This window comes from Mauremys reevesii, linkage group 18 (genome assembly GCF_016161935.1).
Source record: "Mauremys reevesii isolate NIE-2019 linkage group 18, ASM1616193v1, whole genome shotgun sequence".
In the NCBI taxonomy this organism is placed as follows: domain Eukaryota; kingdom Metazoa; phylum Chordata; order Testudines; family Geoemydidae; genus Mauremys; species Mauremys reevesii.
In genome coordinates, this window is record NC_052640.1 from 21,668,596 (window position 1) to 21,680,758 (window position 12,163).

The following is a 12,163-nucleotide window of genomic DNA, read 5'->3' on the forward strand; positions in this document are numbered from 1 at the left end:
TGACATCCTAATCTTTGACAATCTCAGGCTTGCTACCTCAACATCTTCCATCCAGATGTCTGACTGAAAGAAATAATTTAGCTTCTCTGCAATGTCCTTTTTGTCTTCAACTGCTCCCTTAGCTCACCAGTGGTTTAGCAGACCCACTGATTCTCTCAGGTTTTTGTTGTTATGTCTTTGGCTATCTTCAAAAATTTTCATAACCTCTCTAATTTCTATTTTAAATTTAATTGTAACCAGCTATAACTTATTATCCTTCTGGTTGGATTTCCATTTTTCTGAAGGATACCTTGTTTAACTTGAATAACCTCTTGCACCTGTACATTTAATTATATATTTTTCTTGCCCTATGCTTTTTTCTTTAGGGTTTTGCCTATTTTCTGAAATGCTTATGGTTTGGTTAACTAGCCTTCATATTAAGTCAGTGGATGAAGAAACCTTCATATTAAGTCTGTTTTTTCCTGCTTTAGAGTTAGAATTGAGTCATGGAGCTGGGATGTTTTGTTTGTTTTGGTTTTTTTTGTTTGTTTTTTGGTATGATCCTTCCTCCAAGGTATTGAGCTTAATTACATTGTGGTTTGTGTTGTTTAATGGCTCAGCTATGTTTACTTCCTGAATTAAGTTTTGTGTGTAATTTAGAACCAAGTTTTGAGTAGCTTCTCTTTGTGTGTTCTAGAATTTGCCATTTTAAGAAGCAGATATTGTAGTTGAGAAATTGCTGCTCTAAACCTTGTCCTAATATGATGCTTGAAAGAGACCTGGGTGTCAGTATAGACAACTCAATGAAGATCTTGGCTCAGTGGGAACTGTGGTAAAAAAAAGTGAACAAGATGTTAGGATGCATAAAGAATGAGATCATGAATAATATAAAAAATATTATAATGTCTTAATATAAATCAGTGGTTCAACCTTATCTGAAATACTGTGTATTGTACTGGTCACCATATCTAAAAAGAGATATTGTATAAGTACAGGAGATTCAGAAGAGCAATGAAAACAATCAAGGACATGAAGAATGTTCATATGAAGAGCGCCTGGCAAGACTGGGGTGTTTACCCTAGAGAGGAGATGAATAAGAGGGAACATGATAAAAACATATAAAGCAATTAATGGTCTATAGAAGGTATATTGGGAATGTGTGTTCTCCTTGTCTCGTATCAGAGAAACTTTTAAAATAAAATTTAAAAGGTGGCAAATTTAAAGTCAATAAAAGGAAATACTTCTATATGGATAGCTCAGTGGTTTGAGCATTGGCCTGCTAAACCCAGAGTTATGAGTTCAATCCTTGAGGGGGCCATTTAGGGATCTAGGGCAAAAATCTGTCTGGAGATTGGTCCTGCTTTGAGCAGGGGGTGGACTAGATGACCTCCTGAGGTCCCTTCCAACCCTGATATTCTATGATATGCATGAATAAATAGTGAAACTGTGCTGCAGGAAAATTAAAGTCAAGAATTTAACAAGATTTTAAAAGGGATTGGCTATTTATATGGGTATCAAGAATATCCAGAATTGTTATAATTAGTGATAGCAAGAATTTTGGAAAGGATATTAAACCTCATGTTTCAGGGCTTAACCAGTCTCCAAACTACTAGAGATCAGAATGAGACCTATGTTGAAGGGAGGTTATTCCTCATCTGCCTCCTGCAAGATTATTACGCCTTCCTCTGAGGCATCTGGTACTGGCCATTGTCAGATGGGTTAGATGAATCTTGGGTCTGATCCAATACCACAGTTCCTCTGTTCAGTGTATATATAGTAGTTGAAGTCACACTTTACTATTTTTTATTCTGATCCCATTCAGCTGTTGGCCCAGTGAAGCCATAGACAACCAATCTCTACCCCCCAAGAAGAGAAAAACAAAAAAAAATTGCTCAGCTTGTGGCCCTTTTCTCTGACTTAATTAAATTGTACTTCACTTTATGAAGAAGATCTTGGGACTGATGATGGGATAATAGAAGCTTAGAACTCTTGGTCATTGGCTCATATCTGGGACGTGGCTGAAACCCATTACTGTCAGATGACTGTTTAGTGGTCTCTCTAAACTGAGGTCAAAGATTTGAATGGGCCGTAAAATGAATTGTTGTCTGATGGTGGAGTTGTTCTCTGTACCATGGGGTAGGATGTATTGATGGGACAGCATGAGGAAGATTTTGCTGCTGCTGAAAATAAGTAATTTAAATTGACAGCACTGTCAGTCCAACACCTCCCACAAACATTAAATTAATTCCAAACAGAAATAGGAAAAAAAGTTGAGCGATGCATCTGGAATTAGTGGAACAGTTTCACTCAGTGGTTTGGTGGCACAAAACCCCCCGATGTGCATCTCTTCTCAGAACCGTTAGGGCTTTTATGATCCAGAAAGGCTGATCTGTGAATTGGGATGTCCTGATATGAAGCAATAGATTCTTACTGACAGGAAATCCTACCCTCCAGAACTAAAAGATTAAACAAAACTCAAAGCACCTTATGTTGCTGTGATGATGGGATCACATGGCCTCTTTTTACCAGCTGGCAGTTTTCTTCTAGTAACCAGATCAGTTGTGCCAGGTGAAAGGTGGCCTGTATAGAAGCACGGTGGAAATAGGAATCTAGATCCTGTCATCCAATGCCTTGGGCATGCACATAATTTAAATTGTTCTGCAGTTCCACAGGCAGCCACTTCTCTATGCTGGGGATTGGAGATATTGTGATGCCAGGTCTTCTGCTCTGCTTTGTCCTGCGTTATGATAACTACAAAAAACAAGCCAACAGTGATTCCTGTGGTACTCCAGGACCTGGGAACATCTCTGGGCGTATGCAGAAGGTCTCCTATTTTCACTGCACACTCATTGGATACTTTGTAGGTAAGGAAATGAACAACTGCTGCATTGCTTACAGGAGTGGGCTGGTCATACTAGGTTACAAGATAATGAGACCAGTTATGAAGGACTTCCTCTTTTTCCCCCCTACTAATTTCCCTGGACTTTGGAATACTGACCTGAGGGAAAATCTCCTTATCCTAATCTCACCAGAAATAACTGCTTGAATTAGCAGCAGGAGGGTGAGATTGTGCCTCTTTGTGGAGGTTTGCATCAGTAGTAGGGAGGATATAGGATTTGAGGCCTGGGCTATGGAGGGAATACCAGCATTTCTAGATGGATCATGTTCCATATGGGATCTAGAAAAGAAGCCCTGATTGGTCAGAGTGCAGTTGCTTCTGTATGTATTTTTGCTTCTGTATGAACCCTTCTAGCTCAGCTTTCTGCATCTGTTACACATTTTTAATGTTAGGCTCGTAATCCTGTGACATTTCTAGAAGATACAGGAACTTTGAAATAGTCACAACTGGGAGTTATTTTTGTAACATGGCAGGTTCCCCCCTATAAAAATTCTTCCATAAAGCTCAAGGCGCATGCACATAATTTAACTTCAGTTCTCTCAAGGATAGAAAGGGAAGACCATTCCCTACAAAAAACCTATTTCCCTTCCACCCCAGCTGCCTCAGGCAAATACTTGAGAAGAGAGATGGTTCCTGACATGAGAATTCCCTACCTCAGACCTCTCATGTTTCAGTCTAGTGATTTCCAGATTGAAAACCTCAGCTGATATCCTGGAAAGTGTAACAATCCATTCTGATGCATTCATCCAACTACTTTGTTCATGACTATATAGCTATAGTTAGGTTAATCCTTGAGACTGTTAAATCTTGAAGTTGTAGTTACAACCAAGTCTAATCTTAAAATCAATTTAAATAAAATCATTATTTAATGTTTTCATATCTATCCTGGGAAGTGTAGGCACAGATAAAATGACTTGCCCACAGCTGAACAGTCTATAGAAAAGCTAGGAATGTATCCTAGGTAGATTGACTCCTAATTAATGCTTTCACTGTAACGGAACAGTGAAGGAGGAATCCAGATGTGGATAAAAAGGTAAAAACATCATATATCACCAGTGGATTCTGACCATCACTTTTTTTTTTTACTCTTTAAGGTCTGTTAACGGCAACAGTGGCTTCTCGCATCCACCGGGCCGCACAGCCTGCCCTGCTCTATTTGGTACCATTCACTTTATTGCCGCTCCTCACCATGGCTTATTTAAAGGTGAGATTAGCATGAATATAGTCTGCAGGAAGTTGTAGTTCAGCTCTGGATCCTACACAGGAAGATGTAGCAGTGTTAATGTGGAAGCAAGTTCTGTTCTTTATACTTGCAGTTGCACTGATTCCTCTGAGGATATGATATGATGTGCTGTTTGTATCACTGCCGTTAATGATAGAGTTGTGTTCTCACTGCTATAGCTATGAAACATAATTGTAGTGAACTGTTTTGTGAAGAGTGGATTTCCTATCTAGGGCACAGGATTAATCATATTTTTAAACTCCTAGCAAGCAATCTGATTCCAAACCAGTAAAGGCCATTCTGTTTAAACAAGATGTGGCTTAGTGAATTTGTCCCATGTCCTGCTCATCATGAGAGAATGAACACAAAGTTCTAAATGTGGAGGAGGGGCAGATTCTTCCTGCTTTCCTCTTTGCACAAACTGGACCTGGAATTTAAATTGAAAATGGAAGGTTTGCATTTCAGAGACACTGTTGAAATGCAAACCTACTGCTCCAAGCAGTATGGCACAACAAAAGCAGAATTCTCTGTATCACTCCCCATTGAGTTTTTCCAGCAGAAATGTCTATCAGGTGGAATTGCTTCAAATATACACAAGTCTTTGCTCTGCCTGGAAAGGATTTTCTTCCTTGTTGTGTCAGAATACAATCTTCACTACCTGTGAGACAGCAAATATGCTTTAAGATGACATACCTGACACACAGGACTTAGAAATAGTTGCTAAAATCTGTGAACTGTTTCTGAAGAGCTTTCTTTCTTCACTCCCATTCTCTAGGGTGATCTACGTCGCATGTGGTCTGAACCTTTCCACTCCAAGTCCAGCAGCTCCCGTTTCCTGGAAGTATGATGGAATAGATGGAAAGTGACTGGAACTTCTGCCTTGGTCCTTTTCTCTTAACTTGTGGTTTTGTCTCCTAAAGCTGGACTGGTACTTGGAAAGGTACCAGTTTATGGAACTTGTATGAATGGACTTTGCTTTTTTTTTTTTTTTAAATACAAAGGTTCTGGAGCTCCGTTTGATTCCTTTTCTCCCTGCAGATGTGGAATTGGGGACACTTTGTGCAACTGCAGCCACCTTCCTCTTCTCCTCCCCCTCTTTTATGGATTAGTACCAGACTGTTACTTTTGTGAGAGAGGAGGAGACAAACTTTAAACTGAAAACGGCATGAAAGTCGTTCAGAAACTTGCGAACACTAAAAGGAAAAACAATTAAGCAAATTGAAGTTTCATCAGAGAGCCCCCAAGTACTTTGGGACCAGTTTCCTGTCAGACTTCAGTTTTGGAGAGAACTGAGACAGAAAATCTGTCACTATATTCTTTTTTTGATTTATTAAATATTTCCTGTGGTGTGAGGTGACTTATTAAATCCACAGACATTGAGTGACTTATTGCAGTATACATATAAGAATTTGTTGTAGCGAGTTACATTTCCACCCAGATGTCATGTTGCAGTGAACAAGGGCACGATTTTTATACATATATATATATACAGTATATATATCTATATATATATACACACACACGTATAGATATATATATGAATAAATAAAGAGGAAAACCTGCTAAGATCATGCTATGTAGCAGTCAGGGGCTTGCTGTAATTTTTAGCATGTAGAGCAGTTTACTATGGCTTTCTTGTATATGACTCTACGATAAGCTGCTGTTTTTTCCCCCTCCACAGCTGAACCCACAGTTAAAAACCAGTGTAGTATTTGTACTGATTGTACTCATGGACTTTAGGGGAGTATTTGATTTTGATCAATGTAGCAAACTAGGGAAGAAAAAAGTTTAAACCCTTACCCTTTTCTTTTTTTTAAAAGAACTTCTCCCTTGCAGGGTTTTTAGTAGTTCCTTCTTGACCCAATGCATGTATTATAGCAGCAATTGTCTTTGTGCGTTCTGATCATAGTAATGTACCACTTGTAAATACATTTTTTCTATTTTTTTTGTATTTTTGGCATTTTGTTTCATTAGTGTGCTGTATTTTTTCCAGACCCCTGCCCCTTAAAAAAAAGAAAAAAAGAAAAAGAAAAAAATTGTCCTTTGTTGCTGTGATTGGTCAAAGTTTGTGTGTTGACTGCTTTGTACATGGGAGTCTGTTAAAATGTGGATTTTTCTAACCAAATAGTTGCGGCTATATTATTTAACTAACTGACAGAGTAACTACTTCTAAGGGCCCCAGGATTTTCCTCTCCTGCCAAGATTAAAACGTTTTGTCAAACTGGTTTTGTGGCATGCACCTATGAGCTGGTGGCTTCTGTTAGTGAACTGATTGTGGTGGCTGTTGTTGCCTGACTTAAGGGGAAACAGGATTACTTAAGAGCAAAGCATAACTTCCTTGTAGCCCCTAGGGAGCAGCAATGTTATCCTGTTTGGTAGTAGGCTCTCACTGTGAAGAGGTAAGGAAAACCCAGCAGGATTCCTGGTAATTCAGTGTGAACACACTCTTATGTATTTGTGTGACTTACTTCCTCCTACATGTGGTCTCTCCTTTGGCTGTTGACTCATCTCTGGGAAGTTACAAACAGAGAAACTCCAAATCCCAGCATCCTCTCACCGGTTGCACACTTGGATGCTGTTTAAGAGGTAGCTAATTCTTCCTTATGCATCTTTCTTCCTTATTCTTTCAGTTTAGTCATTGTGTCCTGGTACAAGTGGAACAAGTTTATAGAGTGATGGGAGATCTATTCTACCTGCCTTTAGAATAAGGGTTTGGGACTGAGGTTAATCTACAGTTTTGTCGATGGACACCTTCCTCCATTCTGGCTCAGGTTCATGAAGTTTTGGACAGATCTGTGTAGTTTGCCACAAGCAGCAGGACATTATATAAATGAAGATAATGGAAAAAATCTTTTATCTCGAAGTCTTAAGCCATAACAAGAGACACCCTCTCTTCAGCCCTGCAGATAGCAAAAATGGTAGGCAGATAGTATGGAAGATCTGTGCTCATCCACTTTTTAGGAGGGGAATATTGAAGTTCCTTGAGGAAGAATTGTGCTAAATTTGCTTCAGAGGGGGCAAATTGGGTATCAGTCTCCAGAATGGACTCTGCAGACCCACGATCCATGTTGAGACCACCTCTACTTCTCGTGATGGAACCAAATGTCTAAAGGGTTTTGTTGACTTGCAAACTGAATTAGGAACAACTATGACATTGCTAAATATTGCACCAAAACTTTGGTCTTATTCCTAGTTAGTAGGCATGTTTTTAAAAAGAAAAAAAAAATAAGATTTAAGTCTACCCACAGCGTTAGCAGAAATGAGTAATATTGACTGAAGTCATCAGTCTGTCCTGATTTAAGAAGGAATGTTGCGGTATCTTTCTTCATCAGCATGGTGGTGGGGGTGAGGCAGCTCTGGCTTTGGTCATAATAGTTGAACTCCCAAGAAAAGTAGAGGCTAGGGTAGGCCCTTTAAGAGGCAGTATCTTTCTGGGACATATTGGACAAGACTTTTCAAGATCCAGCAAAGCAATGGAAGGCCTCTCTCCCTAACAACCTCTTTCTATGGGACTGTTCTTCACAGTAATAGAAATCCAGTGTCAGGTAGAAACATAAAACTGTTATTTCTGCAAGACCTTTCCCTTGGTCTAGGATGGCCCATGTGGTTTTGTGTGATGAAAACTGTATGTGCCGCATATAGCGCAGCATTGGCTGGAGGATGCTTGTATATGAACTGCTAGGGGAGAGAGAAGAGGACTTCTGCTCCAAGATTTTGAATGTTGATATCTCTCTAACAGAATAGCACATTCCTTCCAGCCAGAGAGTGCCTTTCTCAGAAAACCACTTATCACGTAGGAAAATAAAACTTCCTTATTTTCTTCCTCCCCTCAGCTCCCTCAAAGTCCTTGGTTTAGCAGTCCTGGGAGGTGATGAGGGTAGAGGAGAGAACCTACTCCACCAGCAGTGGCATTGACCTCTGCTAATAGCCACAGAGTAAAGTAGCCAGCACGCACTTCCCAAGCCATTGGTCCTTTAAGAATGTCTATTGCTTCTGCTGTAAATAAACTGGTGCTTAGATGTTGTCAGTTCATTGAACCTTTAGTACTGTTTAGGCTGTAAAATGTGAGCTTGTTAAGATTTGTTTGACTGGATTAAGCTGACAGTGAACAGAAATAATCTATGGCTAGTAGGAGCTTTTAAAATATAAACTGTTAAGAGGATTGAAAGACTGGGTAGTGGGTTTCTCTAAAGTTTGTGGCTGCACACTGAGGTGATCCAACTTCTACTTCTCATGGAAACCTTTCCTGCAATCTCGCTGCCTCATACTACAGTTTCGTAAAACCATCTTGTCCTATATTGGACACACCCACTTCATAGCTAATAGTGATGCTTGCTTTGCACTGGAAAGGAGTCCTCTCAGAGGCAGGATCTTTATTGAAAACTTACACTGGAACAAACATGCAGTGCAGTTTAGTTAAAAAAAACCCATTGGGTACCGTGGGCCCAAGTTTTTTCACTAAAATGAAATAACGTTTAGGAAGCTTTTGTTCAGTAAACTACCTGCAGAAATAGCCTGGTTCAAAGCTTGCTTACTTTTTGTACTTCAGTTTTACCAGCACAGTTGTATATGGTCTAAAACTTTGGGCGTGTGTGTGAATAACCCAGAAATGAAGACACGTCATGTATTAAAAGGTAAGCTTTTTTTAACTCTGTGCACAGAATACTATTCTGGTAATGAACAATGTTATCAGTTGGCTATGGTGACAGTGAATTATTTTCTCTACTCCAGGTAAATCTTCCAGTTCAGTGTGTGCACAGTTGTGATCTGTAAGTATTTGCATACCTCAATTGCTGCTAATCCAGTGGCTTACACCAATTCTACATCACCTTTGGCTGACAATGACTGTCAGTAATGAATCCTGCTGAATTGGTGCTGAAAACGGTTCATCTGCTAGTGTAGAAGAGAGAGCACCATTCTCCAGCACCTTTACAGGTATCTTCCAGCAGTCGTGCTGAAAACGGTATCTGAGGGGAGGAGATGGTGCTCTGGTCAGAGTGTGCTTTTTTTGGAGTGGAGATTGTAGAAGGGATAAACATCTGGGAGGGGTAGCTGGAGAGAACAAGTGATGCATCCAAGTTCTGTACTATTCAGTAACTCCACATGACTTGCAGAAGCATGAAGTATACTTCTCCTGTAAGTTAGGACCTGATGCAAAATCCATTAAAGTAATTGGAAAGACTCCCATTGATTTCAGTGGGCTCTGGATCAGGCCAGACATTTAAGTCATCAGAAATCTTGAGTGTCATTACATAGCTGTGGTACATCACACTAATGCTCACATTCCCCAAAGAATCTTTGCATTTGGTGTCTGCAGAACAAATGTATAAAATAGGAGAATTTAGTGGAAGTTATAGTAATCGAGGCATTGCTACTTCAGTCAAGCTTTTAAAGTGTCCGTGTGTAGTCAGATTCTCTAATGATTTTTGCTTTGCAGTGATTAATTACTTTATTTGCAAGTATACAAGAGAAACTATAAAGTGCCAAAATACAGTTTGCTAACAAGATTTGGGGTGGCAGGGTTTAGTACCATAGCCACTCTTACCAGCTGGTTTAATTAAAAAAAAAACAAAAAAAAAAAAACCTAGCACTTCCTATGTCTTCTAATGTTTTGGGCTGTTGTGGGAGACAGTTTACAATGGCAATCCAATTTATAAGCACCCCATCCCATGTAACTCATAAACAGCATCCATCTGTACTTAAAGCCAAAAAAATCCCTAGCCAATAACCTTTAGACAGCTGCATTTGTATGTTTCAGGCAATTAAGGTTTTAGCAGAGTATTGTGAGAAAACCAAAATCTAAAGAGTGGGGCTGTAAAAGTCCTTACCAGATTCACTGGCATGTTTCTCTCTCACTGCTTCAGCAGTGATACTGCTCACAGTGCTCCAGACTTAAAAAACATGGACTGTGTATAAACTTTCAGTTCAGTTAGGTACAAAACTACCGATTCTGCTCACTTTGTTATACTGATTTCTTGGGGAGAATTTGATGCCTTAGGTCTTGGGTTATGAACAAATCGACTATGTTGTGAGCCTGCTGCTTTCAAAATTCAGTTTTATTCATGGGAATTGGATTAAGTGATTGTGGTAGAACCGTGTCCATTGCTATTCGCTTTCTGTGTCAGAGATGTTGTAGGCTTTCTGTACATCTGTGTTCAGAAATATAGTAATCACCAGTGCTGCTAATGTGTTTGCCCAAATTTTTATTAATGAGGCTTTGTTCAGATCCAGCCTGTCACTGCTTCATTTCCCCAGCACTTCCAGCTATTTTAAGTTAATTTCCACCTCAAGTGCTGTCAGTCTTAGGCCTCCTTTCTATCTTTACCTTTATGGTTAATATGGAAAATATGCAAAATGCATGCATTTTGCATAATGATACATCATCTCCCTAATATGATGATGCAGTTGTGACTGGGGCAGGCAAACCGCAGGATGGCTTTGGCTGTGACCAAGTGAGAGCTGGAAAAAGTCCAGCTCCTCAGCTTTGCTTTTCCTCCCTGGCCTTTTTAGATCAATTCCAGGAAAGCCCATACAAGTATTCTTTGTTATGCACAGAAGAGAAGCATGTCTTTGGACTCTAAAAGGGCTAGCAAAGGAGATGTTGAACAAGGATTAGTTCAGCATTCAGAAAAAAACAATCCTGTCATTCCTTTTCTGTGGCTAAGCTCTGTCCACCTAAAGTCGAACCTCCTTTCGACTTCCTATTGAGAGAACAGATGCAGCTATAAACACAGTGCTTCTCTAAAAGTTCTAGCACCTAATCCAGTGAATGGTCTGCATCGCTTTCTCATTGGAGGCTGAGAACTGCTGACTGGGTAGGGAAAACTGACCTGAAAAGCTGTGTTCAGCACCAGTTCACATAAGTAGGTTAAGATCATAACATACCTAAAAGAAAAGAGCAGCCTTTATTAGGAGTTATAGAACTCCAGCTATGTCTACACGTTAGTAAAAGACTCACGGCACATCTGTGGCTGGCCTGGTTAGCTGAGTCGGGCTTGCAGGGCTCAGGCTGTGGGGCTAAAAATTGCAGTGTAAACATTCAGGCTTGGGCTGGAGCCAGGTTCTGAAACCCCACCAGGGCATGGGTCTCAGAGCTCAGGCTCCAGCCTGAGCCTGAATGTCTGCAGTAGTATTTTTAGCCCCACAGCCTGAGTCCCGCAAGCCCAAGTCAATTGACCTGGGTTCTGAGGCTCAGTGTAGTTGTATCCTGAGGCTACTTAACCTATTGCTGAACTCTGGGACAGATTCACTGAAGCATAATTGCTCTTAATGCAAAATGGTTACACTTGCAAAGATGAGAGCATCACTCCTGGGCTTTTTACTTTAATATATTTTAAGCCCTTATTGTATTTTTCTCCTCTGTAAGACCAAACAAAACTTTTCCAGTTTTAGAGTAAAAATAGCCCCCTTGTTTCACTTCCTTGTGCTGTCAGGCTCTCTCTGAGCAGAGTACTTTCCGTCCTTGGCTTTTTGATCTGGCAGATTCTGTTGGCATCTCTCAAGCTTACTGTTAGGTCAGTCTGCAAGCTTCTTTGGATTCTCTGGATTTCAGAAGGCTACTCATGGTCCAAGATCACAACTAGGACCCAAGTGGTAGTTGTGTTATTTCCACCCTTTGTTTTTTAAATGGATTAAATCTATACAGTGACTCCGAGTTGTGTTAGGCCTGGTCTACACTTGGGGGGGGGGGGAAGAGATCGATCTAAGATACGCAACGTCAGCTGCGAGAATAGCGTAGCTGAAGTCGACATATCTTAGATCGACTTATCTCCCGTCTTCACAGCACAGGATCGATGGCCGTGGCTCCCCCTTTGACTCCGCTTCCGTCTCTCGCTCTGGTGGAGTTCTGGAGTTGACGGGGAGCGTGTTGGGTGATCGATTTATCGCATCTAGACAAGACGTGATAAATCAATTCCCGATAGATCGATCACTACCCGCTGTTCTGGCAGGTAGTCTGGATGTACCCCTATATGTTTGACACAGGTCTCTTCAGTGGAATCCAGAATTGACAATACAGTTCTGGACACTTTGGTTTATCTGATAGTTGACTGCATCTAAGCAGG

General features: G+C 40.4%; 1 protein-coding gene across 4 annotated transcripts in view; it reads left to right on the top strand.

Annotated features, from left to right (window-relative positions):
* SPPL3 (signal peptide peptidase like 3) overlaps positions 1 to 12,163 on the top strand; it is a 147,628-nt gene that overhangs the window by 124,199 nt on the left and 11,266 nt on the right. For 2 of the 4 annotated variants that reach the window (XM_039504941.1, XM_039504940.1), the window contains 3 exons: positions 2,644 to 2,843; positions 3,973 to 4,082; positions 4,876 to 6,225. In XM_039504941.1, coding sequence (XP_039360875.1) covers positions 2,644 to 2,843; positions 3,973 to 4,082; positions 4,876 to 4,947 — 382 coding nt within the window. In that variant the 3' untranslated portion in view covers positions 4,948 to 6,225. Of the gene's footprint in view, positions 1 to 2,643; positions 2,844 to 3,972; positions 4,083 to 4,875; positions 6,226 to 8,649; positions 9,036 to 12,163 lie in introns of those variants that run through there. The other 2 variants (XR_005589526.1, XR_005589525.1) reach the window with 2 other exon arrangements.